Raw genomic sequence first — 18,477 nt, 5'->3', positions numbered from 1 at the left:
TGAAATTCTCTGACCTCAGCTGGACAATACCCAGTGGACCATAGCTTTAGTCATTTCCATCTTGAAAATTGTCAAATGAAGAAGTCAGTGGTTCTCAGGCTGTCTTAAAGTCGGATGTTCTAGTGCTCTGTTTCAGAGGTTATTTTCAACTGGGAAATGAGAAAATTCCAAGTTCTGATTTTTATGGAATGCAGCATTAATTAGTAGCATTTAAATGTGATTGGAATGGAATGTTGTTTTATTTATCTATTCATTCATTTAGTCACATCTACAGTGTCCTTAGTGTCCGTCTGGTGCAGTCACTCTCACACAAATAGCCAGGCGTTAAACACTCTTCTGGATACCATGCTCGGAGCATGGCAGGCTGGCAGTGTGGGCGTTAAGAAGAGTGAGGGAGAATGAGTGAGGGGGTTGTGTGGTGACAGGCCTGATTCTTGGCTCAGGGCTCGCAAAATTTCAAAATCGCTGGTAGCCCTTCGGGCAGGCACTCTTCAGATTTTGGTAGCCCGAAATAAATTTTACTAGGCCAAATAAAAAGACAGTTTTTAATGTAGAAAATTGGTTAGAAGTCAAAACACAAATATCAACAATTAGAATCATCAGTACAAATATGCATCTGGTTCTAACTGAACTGAAATTTGTGTGACCAGCATGGAACATGAATCAGTCTGTGTCTGTGGCTCAGCCCCCAATGAGGGTATGATAAAAAAAAAGTAACACTTTAGTTTAGGGTCTAATGAGAACATTTTGATTTCTCTGATCTACATGTGTGCATTTTAAGATGTTTTGAAGGCCCAAAATTTGGATAACAATAGCTTTAAAACCATGTCATGCCGCTGATTATTTTTCTCTCCTCATCAGCATCAGACTCTTTTTCTCTTTGTTTTTCTCTTGCTCTGTCTCTTCCCCTCCTAAAGCTGAGCTTTGACTGATATAGACTTTTCATTTGTCTGTCAGTGAAGAAAGTAAACATAGGGTCAACTGATAGGTTGATTTATGAATCATTTTCTCAGACGCGTTCATTTACTGAAAGCTACTAGGAAAGCTAGGTAACTAAGTTTATTGAATTCATTCACAATATGTACACATTCATTATTGATCTTATTCCTAATACAGGGCCATAGACAGGGCTTTATAATCAAAGAGGTCCTAAATTTAAGGTTGTTAGGGGGTTCAATTTTTTTATTTCTCTGATATGTGCATTTCAAGATGTTTGAAGGCCAAAAAAAGGATAAGAAATAGCTTTAAAACCATGTCAGTAGATTATTTGTCAATACCTGCTCTTATACTTCTTATCCATCACTCTTTCTTTTTCTCTCAGTCTCCTCATCTTGCCCTGTCTCTTCCCCTCCTGAAACTGAACTTTTTTAATGTACTGAAGGCTACAAATTGTATTGTATTAATTCTCAACATGTACACATTCATTAGTAATCTTGTGCCTAACATGATGAAAACAGCTTTAATGTTTCTTGTCCCCTCACAATGACATTACATGAGTCACGTTACTTTTTCAGTTCAAAATGGCGAAATTCGACAAAAGTATATTCATTTGCCTGAATTATTATTATTTTTTTTCATTCTTTTCACATTTATGACCTAAAAAACTGTCAAATATGAAATGTTTAGTTTAGCTACTTACATCTTATCTCGCACTTGACCGTAAACTGAAGCGTCGAGTCGCTCTGCTTAAATTTGCGCTCAGCAGCTTCTGTGAACATAAATTCCGCCTACTTTGATTTGATTGGTCATCTCAAATATTCTGACATTGACGAGCAGTGACAGACCAATGAGGCTCAGATGAACACACACACGCACACAAACACACACACACCCTGTCCTCTGTTTCTGACGTGCGCTCTGCTCGGCGCCGCTGCGGATTCAAGATGAAGAACGCGCTGAATCCGATTATAACAAGACTGAAGCGAACACTATTTCAGATAGCCCGTCGGGCAGGCCGGCTATGCATTTTGGTAGCCCGACTGGAAAACACAATAGCCCCGGGACGTCGGGCTAGCGATTTTGCGAGCCCTGGCTGATTAATTGTAAATAATTAGGTAGCAGGGTGGATAGGTGTCATTCATCTGCAGAGGACGGCGTGACACACATTGTGCTGATTTGTCACCAAGATAATGTTATCTAGCTGGGTGACATAGATGAGGTATTATTAATAATTCCAAAAATGACCTGACATTCAAAAGTAACAATCTTGAAAACATCAGTTCAGTAATTCTGTTTTCAAAACATCAAGGCACAAAAAAAATACATCATCAACAAATGTAAGAATTCCATCAACATGCTCAAAACTCTCTCACACTATCCCCGGGGCACTGGGCCATCTTTACTGTTGAGTCCTGGTCTATGTGAGGCCATATGTGGGCCTTTGACATTTACACTGTCTACGGCCTCTTGCACTGATCCATATCGACTTAAGACGCTTCCTGACATGGCCTCAAGTGATTGCTGACCTCTTTCAAAGCTCTTGATATCCCTCTGCCATCTGACCCCTCTTTACATGCAGATTCATGTTGAAACACATCTCAGTGCCAAATCTAATAGAGGTTAAACCCACAGCCAGAGCACAAGCAATCGCTGCGCTGCCAGTGATGGAACAGTGAATATGAGCAAATTAATGAAACTACCCATCCATGCGGACCCATGACCTTTTACAGCCATAAATATGGTTCAATTCCAGCACAACACTGCTGTCTGATTAATGGAAAGGTCCCTGATATGATGCGCCGGGACACAGTTTAACAAGCACTTTCATCAGGCTGCTCGGAGCTCTCTTAATTGGACTGTGATATCATTGTCTGCTTTAATGGAAATATGCATGAAAGGGTTTTCTGCAGTGCTACTGAACCTATGGAAGTCATGTAGCTTCAATAGGTTTATTCATATAAGCCCTGTGTCTGTTTCTATTAGATTGGAGATGTTTCTCAACATTGTGCCATATGTGGGAATGGGAAGACTGCTGATTGTCCTCAATAATATTGTCGTGTTTTCCAGCTATTGAAGTAAAGAGTGCGGTTCATTCAAAGAGATAAAAGGCAGAAAGTGCTAATCAAGGTACTTTTGTGAAAGGTTAATGATGTTGAAGAAGCTCTTTAGTCGGGTTTACTCTTGAATGTGAGATGACTGAGACACTCCTCTTCCAAAGAGCTTTAAAAAAAGAGGCCGCATTCACTCATTCTGCTAGCAGTTTAAATGAAACTGTGAGGAATGTGTACAGTCAGGGTAGGGGTGTGCGATATTGACAAAATTGTATCTATAATTAGATAATTAGACTATATTTTGCTGAGTGTGCTGGTACCATAGATTTAGGACTGCCATAGACAGCTGACTCCCAAAGCTTTTGATATTCTTCATATTCTGTTCTGGTGGTCAGTTCGCAGCAGTGACAGAATTGATCTTTTGCAATAAGCTTAAAGTGATTTTTACCTTTTTATGGGCATTTTACCTTTATAAAGCCATTTTGTTTAAACTAATTAAATGTATACATCACCTTTTGTGTCAAAATTCTTACATTTAATCAATAAATTCAATAGGAATAATAAGACACAATAGGGCTGTTACCAATCAAATTAAATCAGTATCAACTAAATGTATCTTTGCAATGCAGAGGAAACAGAGAATCTGCATTCGAAGTGACATTTAGGCCTCATTTACACTGCAGGTCTTGATGTCCAATTCTGATTTGTTGCCTATATCCAATATTATTTTTTATATTATATATTTTTCGACCGTCCGTTTACAAGTTCTTTCAATTGTAACCCATATCCGATTAATGTGTTTACACTTGCCATACTATCTAAAACATTGCACGTGCTTAAAGGGGGTTCTTGCACAGATGGATGAATGTGAAATATGCTTGATGCTAGCTTTGCGATATAGCCTATGCGAAGTTCTCCAAACATCACCATGATTTTGAGGCGGAGGAGGACGAAAAGTGCCATAATTGCAGCCTGCGCATGCCTCAGTTATTGTGTGCGAGAGAGATCTCAGGACTGGTGGGAGCAGATTGTGAAATATAAACACAACGCTTTGTTGTTTTCTGCGAGTTGCACACGATGTGTTTCTGAAATGATGTAACAGTGATTCAGAAGGGGAGCTCCATCATAAACTACTGCGTTTATTTTACACACACCTCTGTAATTTGACATGTTAACGGGTCCTGGGCGAGCGACTGTGGTCTTGAGCACTGTGAATTCAGGTATGCACTGATCCGAACTGACTACTGTTGGTAATTGAGTGGTATAAATATGGCCGGGTTGTTAATTCTGGGTTATTATAATCTCTGAGTTCACATCCAATCCAGCCATACTGGATTTCTCAGCATCATTGTCACTTTCCACTATATTTCATGTGTTCATCCAAAAACTGACAAAGCATGAAATTGTTCAATTTTAGCAAGCAGGCGGTCTCTTTCTCCATCAGATAGCAATCAAATGTTTGGATGTACATCATGTCAGCAATGATTTACTTTATCCTAACTGGTTGCATTCTCACCTGAGGCATTGTGGGTAGTGGAGCCTCAGGCCAAAGCACTCTCTAAGTCTTCAAGAGGGATAAACTACTTTCATTGGCACCTGTCTCTCCTAGCACGTCAGATTCAACTCTGCAGCCAGCAACCTATTCAGTCAAGATGATGGACGGGTTTGGAAATTTAACTAACATTCAGTAGAATCCTCAAATAATGTGCAGAACATCTCAACCAAGTAGTTTGCTGCTCCAAGAATCCGCATGTTTCCATCACCATGCCACATTACTGTTTATTTAGCCCTCACAAGCCATTCTATGGGTAGCATATGACTAAGATTTCATTAAAATTAACGTTTCTTTACACTGAAAAAATGGCTTTTTGATTTTGCTCAAGTGGTGACAAAATTAATTTATCTTAATTTAAAACATATTTTATTTGACCTTAGTCAATGTTTTTTATTTATTTCAGCTTATATTAAGTATATTCAAAATATTAAAGTCTGTGCTTTTGAGTAAATGGAAAAGACCTGTTAGTGTTTGACATTCATTTATTTCGTACATCTAAAAAACTTTCTGCACCTATCGCAGTGCAAGTAGGTAGTTTCTTTATACTGCACTAGAATTAGCACAGATATTGCTCATTGAGTGAAGCAACATATATTATAGTCCAAACATATGCAGCCACCCATAACCTAACCATAAGTTCTACTCTTCACCACTGTGGTAACCACAAACATTTCAACATAACTGAAACTATTTAAAATGCCATAACTGTACATTAAACATTGACAGGTCTTTCCCACCACTCAAAAATAGAAATACATAAAATAACACTTAATTTGAACATTTACTCTTCTGATCCAGTTCTATGCAACGCATGCTGAGAACTAGCAATCCTCTTCCCAGTTTCAGTTTTTTAATGCAACTAAAATGATTCATGTAGTAACCAGCCAGAGGTAACTCATGAATCATGCAACTAAAATTATTCATGTAGTAACCAGCCAGAGGGCGCATTAGGGTCATTTTGACGGACAAGATCATAAAAATTCTGTCATAATCTATTATTACCCATCATTTTAATTTTCTTATTTTAATGATAATAAGCCATTTAATAGGCTAAATGAAATAAACATGAATGAAAATGTTGAAAGATACAGTCCAACTTACCGAAATCCATATCATGTCTTTCATGTAATCGCTCAATCAGTGTTTCAAACGCAGAAAGACGCCAAAAAAACAGCTTGTAGCTGTTTTAACAGCCAACATGTAATTCGGAAATGAATTTCATTTGCTATTATTAAACTGATATATCACTATTATGAGTAAACCACTATGCCTGTTGTCTTCAGAAAGGCTTTAAGATAGTCTAAGACTTGAGGTCACATCTTCTCACAGATATGCAAAATGTCGGCTGCCTTTTCTTGCCATGCCATGCCATGAGTCCATATGTTCTGCCAGTGTTATCAATGTTCCCCTTATCTTCCCTCTTACTTCATCCCGAATTACTGTGATCAGTTCTAGTATGACACTGTGCGTTGAAGTTAACTTTTATTGACATACTGTTATGAGTTTGGGATGAATCCTTTGTTCTGCTCTAAACATAGTTTTCCATTTCTGGGTTTGTGGTTGGCTAAGTGAAGGAAATGTTCAAGAATGCTGTAACACAAGTGAATTCAGCACTTTTGAGTGGCCATGATGTCTTAGACAACATGAAACCACAAAATATTTCACAACCTAAATGGTGAATCTTTCCACACTTACGATATACAGATTGTCAATTTACACCATTTGATTTTTTCATTGGCACTCATACTGTAGATGTATTTGTATAATGCCCACTCACCCAGACCACAAGTTGGATCAGCCTTAATAACATTAGTTTGACAGCAAAGCTGGTCTTTTGATTTTTGTATTCTTGTATAAAGCAGCATTTTGTGCTCTTTGTGCTCACACTGATTTAACATAATGACACTTAATGGGGTCATGTCTTTGCATACAAAAGTGGACATCCTATTTTTGCCATCCAGATTTAAGCCACAGTGAGTAGAAAAACCTGCTCCTTTTGACACATTCTGCCTTCATTTATTCTACCCGCTACACACAGAACCTCACAATCCTTTGTACAGATCACTGCACCTCACATAGTGCAGTTAATGCTTGTCCTTAGGGATTGGAGGTCACACGATAGATGCCATTAGAAATCTTTTTGCCTCAGTTCCTTTGCAGTTTGGGACCCGTGTGCTTCAGAGGAGTAATGCTTTTTTCCCTCAGTCTACATTGCTCTGTCAGACAGCAGCTCTGCTACTGGGGAAAGTCAACTCAGCTAATGAGGGAGGGCAGCAAGCCACCCGTCCTTCAGGGTGAACTGTACAACCTCAATTAATACTTCAAACAATCCCTTCTCCATGTGGACACAGTGCTGAATGTTAGATTGATGCCAGCACCTTTCTTTTATTAGCTTGTCCATTCCTACCTACTGTTCAAACATACGCATACATGTCATGTTTTGTCATTTTGAAAAAGGAACGACATTCAAATGATGTTCAAAAAGGTAATTATTTTGAATTCAGCAATTTCACAGTTCTCTCATAGGGTTTTCAAAGTGAGTGTAGTCTTATCCACATACTGCTCCTGCTGTAAAACACTGTTTTAATAAAAGACAGTTCAATAAACTGTCCATTTGACCATTTCATCCTTTTTTTTAAACTGGTCCTTTGAAGGAGGTATTTATTGACATGCATTTCTCCTCTGAACCTTCTAGTGGCTTTACATGAATTACAGTATTTTTACTACTTTAATTTTGTGTGGGTGTGTGTGTATATATGCCTGTATATGTGTGTATGTATGTATATATCACAGTATTTTTTTCCTCTTAGCAGCCACAGGTGCAAACCAAAGAATTTCAGTCACTCAAATAATTAAAATACATAAACATTATACTCTTAAGTATTATTTGTTCTGAAAGTCAGATGAGTGACTGAAGGTGGTGAAGTTCTTTATAAAACTGTGCAGCTGTTCTGGATGTGCAGGTATAGAAGGTCACGCTGATGGATTAACACCCAGCAGCTCTTGCCAGACTAACAATCCTACAATCCTCCTACAATTGGCAACTCACTCTGGCTGGCTTCAGTCTTTTTTTTTTTTTTTCATGATCCAGTGAAACTGCTTTGTTTATAAACTTACATGGTGATAGCTTAGATATGTATGTATTCTACAGACATAGGTGTGGTAAGTTGTAGCTGTGCATTGAGCAGCTAGTCTGGTAACTCAAAACCCTGCTGAAAACCCCCACTTAAACCAGCCTGGTGTGCTGGTCTTGGCTGATTAAGATGGTGGTTTTATGATAGTTTTAGCTAGTTTAAAAGAGTCTCCCAGCCTCGCCAAGTAGGTTTTTAGGTGGGCAGCCAGTTTATCAGGATTGAGGAATGCATTTGTATTTCATTTCTCCATGAGCCGATGAGGCAGTCAGCTAATCTCCTGGGTAGGTGTTTGATTCAAGCCGCATTAGGTTTTCACGCTTGTTTTAGCCTGCAATTGGACACATCAGCAGAAGTGAGGAAGGTACTTGTTGCTGTCTGGTTGCAAAGCAGTCTGGTGTGTATGTTTGAGAGAGTGAGTTGTTCTCTTAGGGAGGAATGGATGACTGATTTGATTGTTGGTGTGAGAGCACAGCTGGGACCAGGACACCTTCTGTGATGTCAGCCTGCTTTATTTCGGCCATTCCCTTTTTTCGCCTGAGAGAACGATGGCAGAGTGTGCAGTGATGGATGGCATCGCTGCGGTCTCAGGGCACTTTCGATGTCTGATAAACACATACACAAGCTAATCAGGGTTGCAAACTATATGTGATGACACTGACTATCTCGCAAATATGTCATAATTCTGTCTCAAACACTTTGTTGTGTAACCATGTGTGTAACCAGGAGCGATGTGATAAAAAACAATTTTTTTTTTCCAGAAGTTCAGAAGAACCACATTTATTTGAAATAAAAATCTTGTGTATGATTACAAATGTCTTTACTCTCACTTTTGATCAATTTAATGCATCCTTGCTAAATAAAAGTGTTCATTTTTTTATTTTTTATATATCTTACTGACCCCAACCTTTTGAACAGTAGTGTACTTCCAGACAGAAAATTACTCTCAGAACAATAAATTGACAAAACTCACAAAATGCCTTGGTGTTCAAATGCTTGTCAAATCTGTTTTATTTTTTTAAATGTATTTTAACCCACTTCTTCCTTTGTGCCCTTTTTTTTTTTTGCACAGTGAACACGATGTTGGAGAGGACGACATATATGACTGCGTTCCCTGCGAGGATGATGGGGACGACATCTACGAGGACATCATCAAGGTGGAGGTTAGACAGCCCATGGTGAGTGAGACACCATACGGACGACCCTCATTGGTGTGCGAGAGAGGATATAGATGGATTGTTTCCTGTCAATTCCCATGGCTGTGCGCGTGTTCATTTGCTCTGCTTACATTTGCTGCTTTGCCTCCTTAATGCTGCAGATCAGATACATGCAGGTAAGTGTCACGCTGTACCGCACATGATTCTCTTACGATCCTTCAGTGCTCCTCTTTCCTTTCCTTTAAATGTGTGTCGGCGCAAGCCATTGAGCTTTCTACGCATATATGAAGAACCTGTTGAGCAGGCCCAGATTCACTCTCACATTGACAGTTCATTGAAGTTCCAACAATTTTATTTATCAAAGAATAGGTGGCCCAAAAATAAAATGTTTTGAAGAATAATTACACTGCAATTTTACCTGGTCAAAAACAACTCTGTTTTCAGCACGCCGTTTAAGTGCATGTGTCTTTAAATGATAATGAGCTTTACTCACCCCGCCCCTCTGTTCTGTGCATACACCGTTTGAAATAATAACACAATAACCATAATGCGTTGTTCATTATAAACGTGGGATTATGAATTATATTGAGAACGTCTTACATAGAAAACATGCCGTAATGTACCTGAGTGTAAAAATAGCCGCATTCATCGTGAAGCGTGCTATCGATTTGCAAAGATTAATATAAATATTAATATAAAGGTTAATAAAACGTTACACTCACTTCCTCTTCTGGAGGTGCAGCAGGAATAATTGGTACCGATCCTTTTTTCAGGAGCAGCTTCTTAGCAAAACCAGCTTTATACTGACCCTCGTTTGTAAAGCAGTCTGGTGTGTGAAATGATTCGCGCAAACATGAAAGCAGTGACGTTGATCGTGGGGAATCCCTTCGAAAACAAAACTCAGCCACTGCATCTTCAGCGGTTCGGATTTAGGAACATCAACATGACTGCTGTGTTCCTTATTACACCCAAGAACAGAACACCACAATCTCTTAGACGCCATTCTGCTCATAGACAGTGCTCCAGTGTATCAACACGCGCAGACTATGATGACAGACAGCTCGCTCACGAGCGAGGGTGTTGAAACGCTGCTGTCAATCAACAATCGTGGGAGGGGCGTCCGATCGTGTGACGTCACTAGGTCGAACGGCTTGATTTGAGAGATTGGAAAACATATAAGGAGATAAAAAAAAAAAAAAAAACACTAGATGGATTTTTATAATTTTATGATGGTTGTGTACAGGCACTGCCAACACACATTTCAGTACAATCAACTTGTAAAAGTGCATGTACCATTATATGACCCCTTTAATATATATATATATATATATATATATATATATATATATATATATATATATATATTTTTTTTTTTTTATCCTTTAAGCACACATAAAAAAAGGCATTATTTCATGCGAGAAGTTGGGTTGGGTATCGTTTTAATTTGATCAATTCCGATTCTTATCAAATCCCAGTCTCAATTACAATAAGGTAAAAACAAAAAGCAGCCAAAATTTAGATATCAAACATATTTATTCTGTGTCTTTTTACTAAATATTATGTTGCAGATGAATACCATTAACAGCAGCCTAAAGAACAATATCCTATACTGTTTCTTAACTGTTTACATTCACTTAAGACAAAACTGGCTGTTTACAAGGATATTTTGACATAATTTTGTATTTGTCCGTTCAAGAGCAAGACACGAAAAAGAACTTCATGCATTGTGCATACACTACATGAGAGGTGTTTTTGTGCATGCGCTTTGGATGTGTGCACAGCACAGAAAACAGCGTGCAAGTGCCAAATTGAGTTCTCGCCCACATCTTATTGTGCTTGAATGGTTTAAAATCACATTGAAATTCACTCACAGGAATCGATAAGCAGAATCGAAATGCGTTTTATCTCATCAAATCAACGGTTCTTGGAAATTGGAGCCACCAGGGGTTGCTTACCCTGTGGTCTGCGTGGTCCTAACAACCCAGTATAGTGATGGGGACACTATACTGTCAAAAAGTACCATCCTTTGGATGAGACGTTAAACCGAGGTCCCCTCTTTGGCCATTAAAAATCCTTCAAAAAAGAGTTTACCCATTGGCCTCTGTCCATCATCATGGCCTCTTAATAATCCCCATATATATACTGATTGGCTTCATCACTCTGTCTCCTCTCCACCAATAAGCTGGTGTGTGGTGGGCGTTCATGCACAATATGGCTGATGTCACATCATCCAGGTGGATTCTGCACATTGGTGGTGGTTGAGGAGATTCCCCTCTGCCATATGTAAAGTGCTTTAAGTGTTGAGAAAAGCGCAATATAAATGTAACATATTATTATTATTATTATTATTATTAAATTTGGAAACAGTGCTAAAATAAAACTGGTTCTCGATACCCAGCGATGGGCGTCTTTCTTCCTCTGCTACAAATGAGAAGGAGGGGAGGCTGACTCAGTGTCCATCTGAGTGTGTGCGGTCTCACAGAGTGAGCTAATGTTGGGTTATTTTAAACACACGAGGGAGGACATCTCTTCTGCAGACAGAGAAAACTGCCGGGTCCCACCTTAACAGAGATACACAAACACACATACTCAGACTGAGACTGACAATCTGTGTCATCAGACAGATGCTACAACAAGGACACATTAGACTCTCAGTGGGACAAATACAGCAACTTAAATGAGGGTGATAAGAAAAACATGGTGGAAAAAGAGCATCAGAGACCAAGATTCTGAACCGTTTTGTGGCTTTTTGCTAATTATATCTTCTTTATCTTTTAATATAATAGACAATGGAGTTTCACATTAGTCAGTGAAAGTCACAGATATATTTGCCTTTGGAAAGATTTTTCCCTTTTTTTGTCCAACTTGCTCTCTAATGAAACAATTGTTTGTGATCTTGAATTTCTCTGGATGTGGGCAAGTTTGCTTTGGCCTCGTGCACCACCAGGCCCAGATGTTCAAATGTGTGTTGTGATGTTCATTCCAGCTCTGACCTCTGGCTGCTGTGCCTTCCCTGGGCTCCAGTGTTATCACCATTTTCTTAAGCTCGCCAACCTGCTCGCATTACACCAAGAGCCAGTGATTATGCTTAATCAAATGCATCGTGTTCTATTAGATCATTTTCTGTTGTTATTGTTTTGTGAATTGACCTCATTTAATTCCTCAGTCCTAATCAAAACCACATTTATGACTTTCCTACAGTTTTTATGTGTGTGTGTGTGTGTGTGTGTACTTTAGGCTTAGAAGTATATGTTGTTTTGAATGAATGAAAGACTAAACTCTTGCTCTTGCTTCCTTGTCAACGTTGCCCTTGAGGTTTTGTTGTGAAATACTCTGTCCACCTTTGTCTTTTACTGTAATGTGCTTTGGCCATCCTGATTGTGACCTGAATTCCATTGAAAATAAAAGTTCGGTACCTTGTGTAGGTGTTTAAAGGTGCTGAGCTGGCATCCTGCAGGACGATACCAACATGGTTTGTGTGTCTTTTTCTTCTTTCCATAACAGAAAATGGGCATGACAGAAGATGATAAGAGAAACTGCTGCATGGTGGAGATTCAGGAGACAGAGGCAAAGTACTACAAGACACTGGAGGACATTGAGAAGGTGAGTGGGAGAGAGTAGCAAGTCTTAGAGCTAGAGACAGTAGAAATGAAGGCCTGGAACTGGGTCAAGGTCTTGCTATGGTTCTCTGAGGACAGTTAGGTAACTTAAAATAGATGGAGGGAGAGGACAAAAGATGAGAACTGAGCCTTAGTTGACAAATGTACTTCGGTGGCCTGTTGAATTAATACACAGTTTTATTGTGCACAAATCATTAATGCATGTTATTCCAAAGAAAATAAATAAATAAATAGGGATACACAGTATATTTGAACCACAACAGTTATTGGCCTATAATAGAATTTAAAATTTTTTCATTTATCAATATTGGATGTTCAATTGTTCATGCCCATTCCCCCCTTTTTATATTTAGGTTCCCTTTGTAAATAATTTAATAGCAGTTAAATGTAATCTTTAAAATCTCAAAATCAATATCCATTTTCATAATCTGCATTACAATGTTGTGATGCCTCACATTTAAATCAATTGATTTTTTTTTTTTTTTTTGACAAAATATTATAGAATTAATAAATGAATGTCATTTCTCAGTTATTGGCCATAATATAACTATTATTGGCTAATCAGTATCATATGGCTAATCGGCCTTTGTAGTCTTTTAAAAGATTAACATCTAAAAACAACTTTTCTTTTTGTCTGATGTCATGTAGACCATGTTGGCAGGGAAAATAATGCAAATAGCGGTCTTGGCAATGTTTTAGGCTACAGCGTAAAACTGTGCTTTTCTTGATATGTGTCCTCCCTTTGCCCCCTGGGCTTCAGGGGTCAGTCACAGGGCAGAAATGCCATGCGCTGACCTCAAAGTGAGAAAACGTGTCTGTTTAATAAACCAATACTGTTGGCAAAAGATTCAGTCTTGCCCTGGGGGGTTATTGCGTGCATGCATGCATTTTTGTATGTACATATCATACAAACTTGAGTGTATGATGTTTATTCCTGCCCTTTTTCTAGTTGCGCTGTCACACACAACAAACTGAATTTTAAGCGTGACAGTGTGCTGTTAGTAGAGTTGATGAATCCCTGTCAAAACATGCAGATTTCATATTCCAGACAGAGACTTTGTTTACTGATTATCATTTGATTCATTTCTTCCTAATTAAGACAAACATGTCAGTATTGTACTGAAATCTCTTTCTGCTTTGCAAATTAAACAAATATGCCCACAGGAACACTAGACATAGTATTTGACTTTTGTTTGTCAAAGACAATTACCAAACCACAACAAGGTGTAAGCAATCTCATTACAAGTGTTTGATTGACCTTTGATTTCCATTTCTGAAATTCAATTCAGATTTTTTTTATTTTACATTTTTAGAATTATATGACCCCCCTGAAGCAAGTCTTATTGCCACAGGAGATGGAGGCCATATTTGTAAATTTAGAGGTGAGTGATCATTTACTGTACTTTTCATTTTCAGCCTAAAGTATTTAAGGTATTTTACGTTTATATTTATTACGTTTTTCATACGATTTTTTTTTCATATCAAAGTTTGCCAATAGTGTAAAGTAATTATTTAAAATCTCATATTTTTGTAGTTAACTTGTTGAATTTACTAAATATTTGTTAGGATTTGCTGATAGAACCCAAACGCAGAACAGCCAGGGAAGCTCAAAAAGATAAATCAATAAACCAATTATCAGTTTACAAGAGGGTGGGGCCAAGACTACAGACTGACAGAATATCACATGGCACACAGAAACAAACAAAAGTCAAGTGCAAAAGGCACATGGCAACCAAACATGACAGAAGCCATGTGCTCAGACAAACACGACCCCTAAACAAAATGAGCATCATGATCCTGTCACCAAACTAAAAATAAGACCAACCAAGGTGACAGGACCCTGAGCTATTACCTCAAGTAACACATTTGTTTGTTTTAAAAAATGAAGTGCATTAAAAAAAATGCTTCTTCTGACCTTATATAAATAATATAAGTCTATTCGGATTTGATGATCTTGTGTATCTGTATTGAACTTCTAAATTCCTTTACTCTGAATATAGAAATCACACAGAAAATCATTTGCAGTGGGTGGTATTTAACCAGTATACAGGTTTTAATTTTGCGTACAATATGCACTTTTCAAATACCTACCAGTGCATAGTAGAAACAATTGCTGTATCTGTTCAATGCCCAACAAAGTATATGGCATTGTTCGTCACAAAGAGCGCCATATGGAGTGTATTGAGAAGGGAAGCCTATTAAAGGTGCAGTATGCGATCTCCCAAAATTGTTGTTGAACACTGTTGATATTTGAAATCAACCCAAACAAACCCACCCCTCTCTTCATTGCTACGCCTCCAAAAGCGTCTGTTTTCAGGCCTTCCCGCGTAAGTCTCTCAAGCGCTGAAATTCTTTTTTAATATTAATGCGGGTCCTAAAGCTCTTGCCTAATCATAACCAGGGGTGCACTGCACATAACTGGTGTGCATGCGTGGTAAAAATAAATCTTGTGGGAAGCACTTTTGAGTACGAACATTTTGGGCATGTTTGGGGACAGTGACACGTTTACTTACTGGAGTTGGATTTTTCTCCATCTCTGGTAAGATAGCAATCATGATGATAAGTGTGTTGATTAATTACACAGTTGATCCGTGATCCGTGCAGACCAGGCCTCACGGTTCGGCACGCATGTGATTTGCGGATTAACTGCTAAGTTTAACCATCATAGAGCAAAAGTTTATCATTTGGACGTGTTTTGTCTTGCCAATTTACACATTCAAACGATTTTAAACGCAGAAGAAGCGGCAAAAATCAGGACTCGCGCACTGTTATCTGTGCGCACAGCCTCACACACCCGAAGCGCAGAGAGAGAGAGATACGTTTCAGACAGCACTCGAACACCGAATCGATTTCATGCAAAAACTTGTGTCTGACAGCAAGTGAATGATTCTGAGGGGACAAAAATATGGCACAACAAATAGATTAACAATGCTTTGGTGGATGTTAGCAATTCCTTGTTTACACAGGACATCATCAAGGTCCATTTTGCTCTGCTGAGGGCCATTGACCTGACCATGGTGAGCGGTGGCAACGGCCTGGGAAAGATCTTTCTGGACTACAAGGAGAGGTCAGTACCTTGACAGAGTATGTGGGTTTATCACTGTCAGTTCTGTTATAACATCTCAGCCTTTTGTCAACACCGTAAGCCTCTGTTGAGCTTAAATGACCTCAAGTGAAGGAGGCAAAGTCTTGCTCCGGTCGACCACCCCCAAAAAAATCCATCACACCAACAGGGTCTGACCGCAGCAGCCCAGCTATTTTAAAATAAATCCTCATCAGAGCCCAGAGCTCCCAGGGCTTAGAAAGAAAATAGACCTGTCTGCAAGAGTCTGCTGCATTAGAGCTGAACACTTCCTGTTTTGAGTGCTCTTTTTGTCTCTTGTAGCTGCTGTATCAAAAATCAATAACCAGATAATAGAGAATGTTTTAGCTACTTCATCCACAATGGATGACAGATACCCAGGGAATTCATAACACCAAAATCATAACACCATTTATGTATCTACCGAAGATGGAGGATTTAGCCAGCCTTTATACAGTCTCTTCCTTTTTGCAGTATTATATTGTTTTTGATTTGTTAAACCCATAAAAATAACTATGGGTTTAAACAACAGGACATCAAAGAAAGATTTTCCCAAACATGAAAATTCTGTCATTCACTCACCCTCATGTCATTCCAAACTTTAAGACTTTCTTTCTCCTGTGGATCAGAAATGAATATATTTTGAAGGATGTTTCAACTGTTTTAGTCCATACATTAAAAGTCAATGGCCTCCAAAACAATATTGAGCCCCACAGACTTTCATTGTATTGTACAACTTTAGGGTGAGTAAATGATGACTGAATTGTCACGTTTGGGTGAACTCTCCCTTTAATACTGTACTCTGACATACACAGCGGACGGTATTAAGATGCAAATGAGCCACTCATATTCTCTCTGAAGTTTGAATGTGAGCAGCTGTACGTGGTGTACCCCAGGTCATTGGTCTGGGACTGCTGATTCAGCTCAGTAATGTGAAATATCCCTGCAGTTCCCTTTGGTTTGAGAAACACTGAGGCTTGACTAAATGACAGGCCCTGTAACAGTCAGCTTATTCTAGTAATGCTACACTACATTAAACTCTGTGTTATCAGGCATTACTGAGGCCCTCCAAATCAGTTTCTGCATAAGAGTTCTGTTCTTGCTGTACTAAGCACAATTGCTTTTTTTTTTTTTTTTTTACTGGGACCTACTTAATAAAACCAAGTAGGTGTAACACAAAATTATGACCTCACTGCAATTAGAGTGCATGCATCCTCAGAGATGAGAACTTTGGTTTAGTGTTCTGGTTTATTAAGCAGCCAGATGACCTTGCAGTAATATCTTTGGAATTAACGTTGCTGGAATTCTTAGACCATGATCTTTATGGATGCAGCCTTATCAAACCCAAGGGTTATACAAACCTTCTTTGTTATACATGCAGATTATGAGGAAGTCAACATTTTAGACGTAATGCAGCAATTTTACATGTGACCCTAGTCAGTTCAGTGGGCACTTATGAAATTTGAGCCTTTCAGAATCAGAAAGATGATTTTAGGCTTGCATCAAATGTAATTTAAGTGTGATTTTAGTGTGTAACTATGGTTTAAAATGTATGTTTTTGAAAGTAAAGATAGTAAGCTCTAAGCATAAATGGGATTAACACAAAATTAGGAAATCGACCGAAATACTCATCACTAGCAGCTGGCTGATTAGTTTAGCATCATGTGGCAGACAGCAAGCTTCCAAAATATCCTTGTATTTGAGCAATAGTTCACCTAAAAATTACAATTCTGTCATTGTTTACTCGCCCTCATGTCATTCAAATCCTGTATGACACAAAAGAAGATATTGTGAAATTAAATAACCCAAAACATCTTTGGACCCTTCTACAAAATATATATGTGTTCCATAGGAAAAAATTGTGTCATACAGGTTTGAAATTACATAAGAGTGAGAAAATTATGAAATTAACTTTTTGGATGAATTATCCCTTTAAGGGGATCTTAAAGGGATAAAAAGGGTTTTTTTTCTATATTTCGTTTTTTTGTTTTGTTTTTTTTCTTAGTCAAATTAAGTTATTGCAATAAAAGCACAAATATATACAGTACAGGTCAAAAGTTTGGAAACATTACTTTTTTATATTTTTGAAAGAAATCTCTAATGCTTAAAAACAGAAGAAAAAAAAAACAGTAATATTGTGAAATATTATTACAACTTAAAATAATAGTTTTCTATTTGAATATACTTTAAAAAATGATTTATTCCTGTGATGCAAAGCTGTATTTTCAGCATCATTACTCCAGTCTTCAGTGTCACATGTGACATCCAGTCTATCACATGATCCTTTAGAAATCATTCTAATATTCTGATTTATTATGAGTGTTGGAAACAGTTCTGCTGCCTAATATATATTTGATGAATAAAAGGTTAAAAATAACTGCATTTATTCAAAATAAAAAAATATTTTCTAATAATATAAATCTTCTTTACTATCATTTTTTATCAGTTTAACACATCCTTGCTGAATAAAAATATTGATTTATTTAAAAAAAAGACAGAAAAAAAATTACTGACCCCAAATTACTGACCAGTGAGTGTATATTGTTGTTACAAAAGATTTCTATTTTTAAAAAATTTGCTTCTTTTTTTTATTTTTATTTTTATTCATCAAAGTATCCTAAAAAAGTATCACAGGTTATGAAAAATATATTAAGCAGCAGAACTGTTTCCAACTTTGATAATGAATCATCATATTAGATTGATTTCTAAAGGATCATGTGATAGACTGGAGTAATGATCCTGAAAATTCAGCTTTGCATCACAGAAATAAATGATAATTTAAAGTATAATAAATTGAAAACCAATTATTTTAAATAGTAATAATATATCACAATATTACTTTTTTTTCTGTATTTTTGATCAAATAAATGCAGGCTTGATGAGCAGAAGAAACTTCTTTCAAAAACATTAAAAATAGTCATGTTTCCAAACTTTTGACCTGT

The 18,477-nt window shown here is 37.7% G+C and overlaps 1 protein-coding gene across 4 annotated transcripts in view; it reads left to right on the top strand.

Annotated features, from left to right (window-relative positions):
* vav2 (vav 2 guanine nucleotide exchange factor) overlaps positions 1-18,477 on the top strand; it is a 199,123-nt gene that overhangs the window by 151,903 nt on the left and 28,743 nt on the right. For all 4 annotated transcript variants that reach the window (XM_084386492.1, XM_084386491.1, XM_084386494.1 and 1 more), the window contains exons 5-8: positions 8,749-8,854; positions 12,338-12,436; positions 13,767-13,835; positions 15,420-15,520. In XM_084386492.1, coding sequence (XP_084242618.1) covers positions 8,749-8,854; positions 12,338-12,436; positions 13,767-13,835; positions 15,420-15,520 — 375 coding nt within the window. The remainder of the gene's footprint in view (positions 1-8,748; positions 8,855-12,337; positions 12,437-13,766; positions 13,836-15,419; positions 15,521-18,477) is intronic.

This window comes from Rutilus rutilus, assembly GCF_951802725.1.
Source record: "Rutilus rutilus genome assembly, chromosome: 18".
NCBI classification, from domain to species: domain Eukaryota; kingdom Metazoa; phylum Chordata; class Actinopteri; order Cypriniformes; family Leuciscidae; genus Rutilus; species Rutilus rutilus.
Note: the sequence above shows the minus strand (reverse complement) of the source record. Positions and strands in the feature narration are given on the sequence as shown.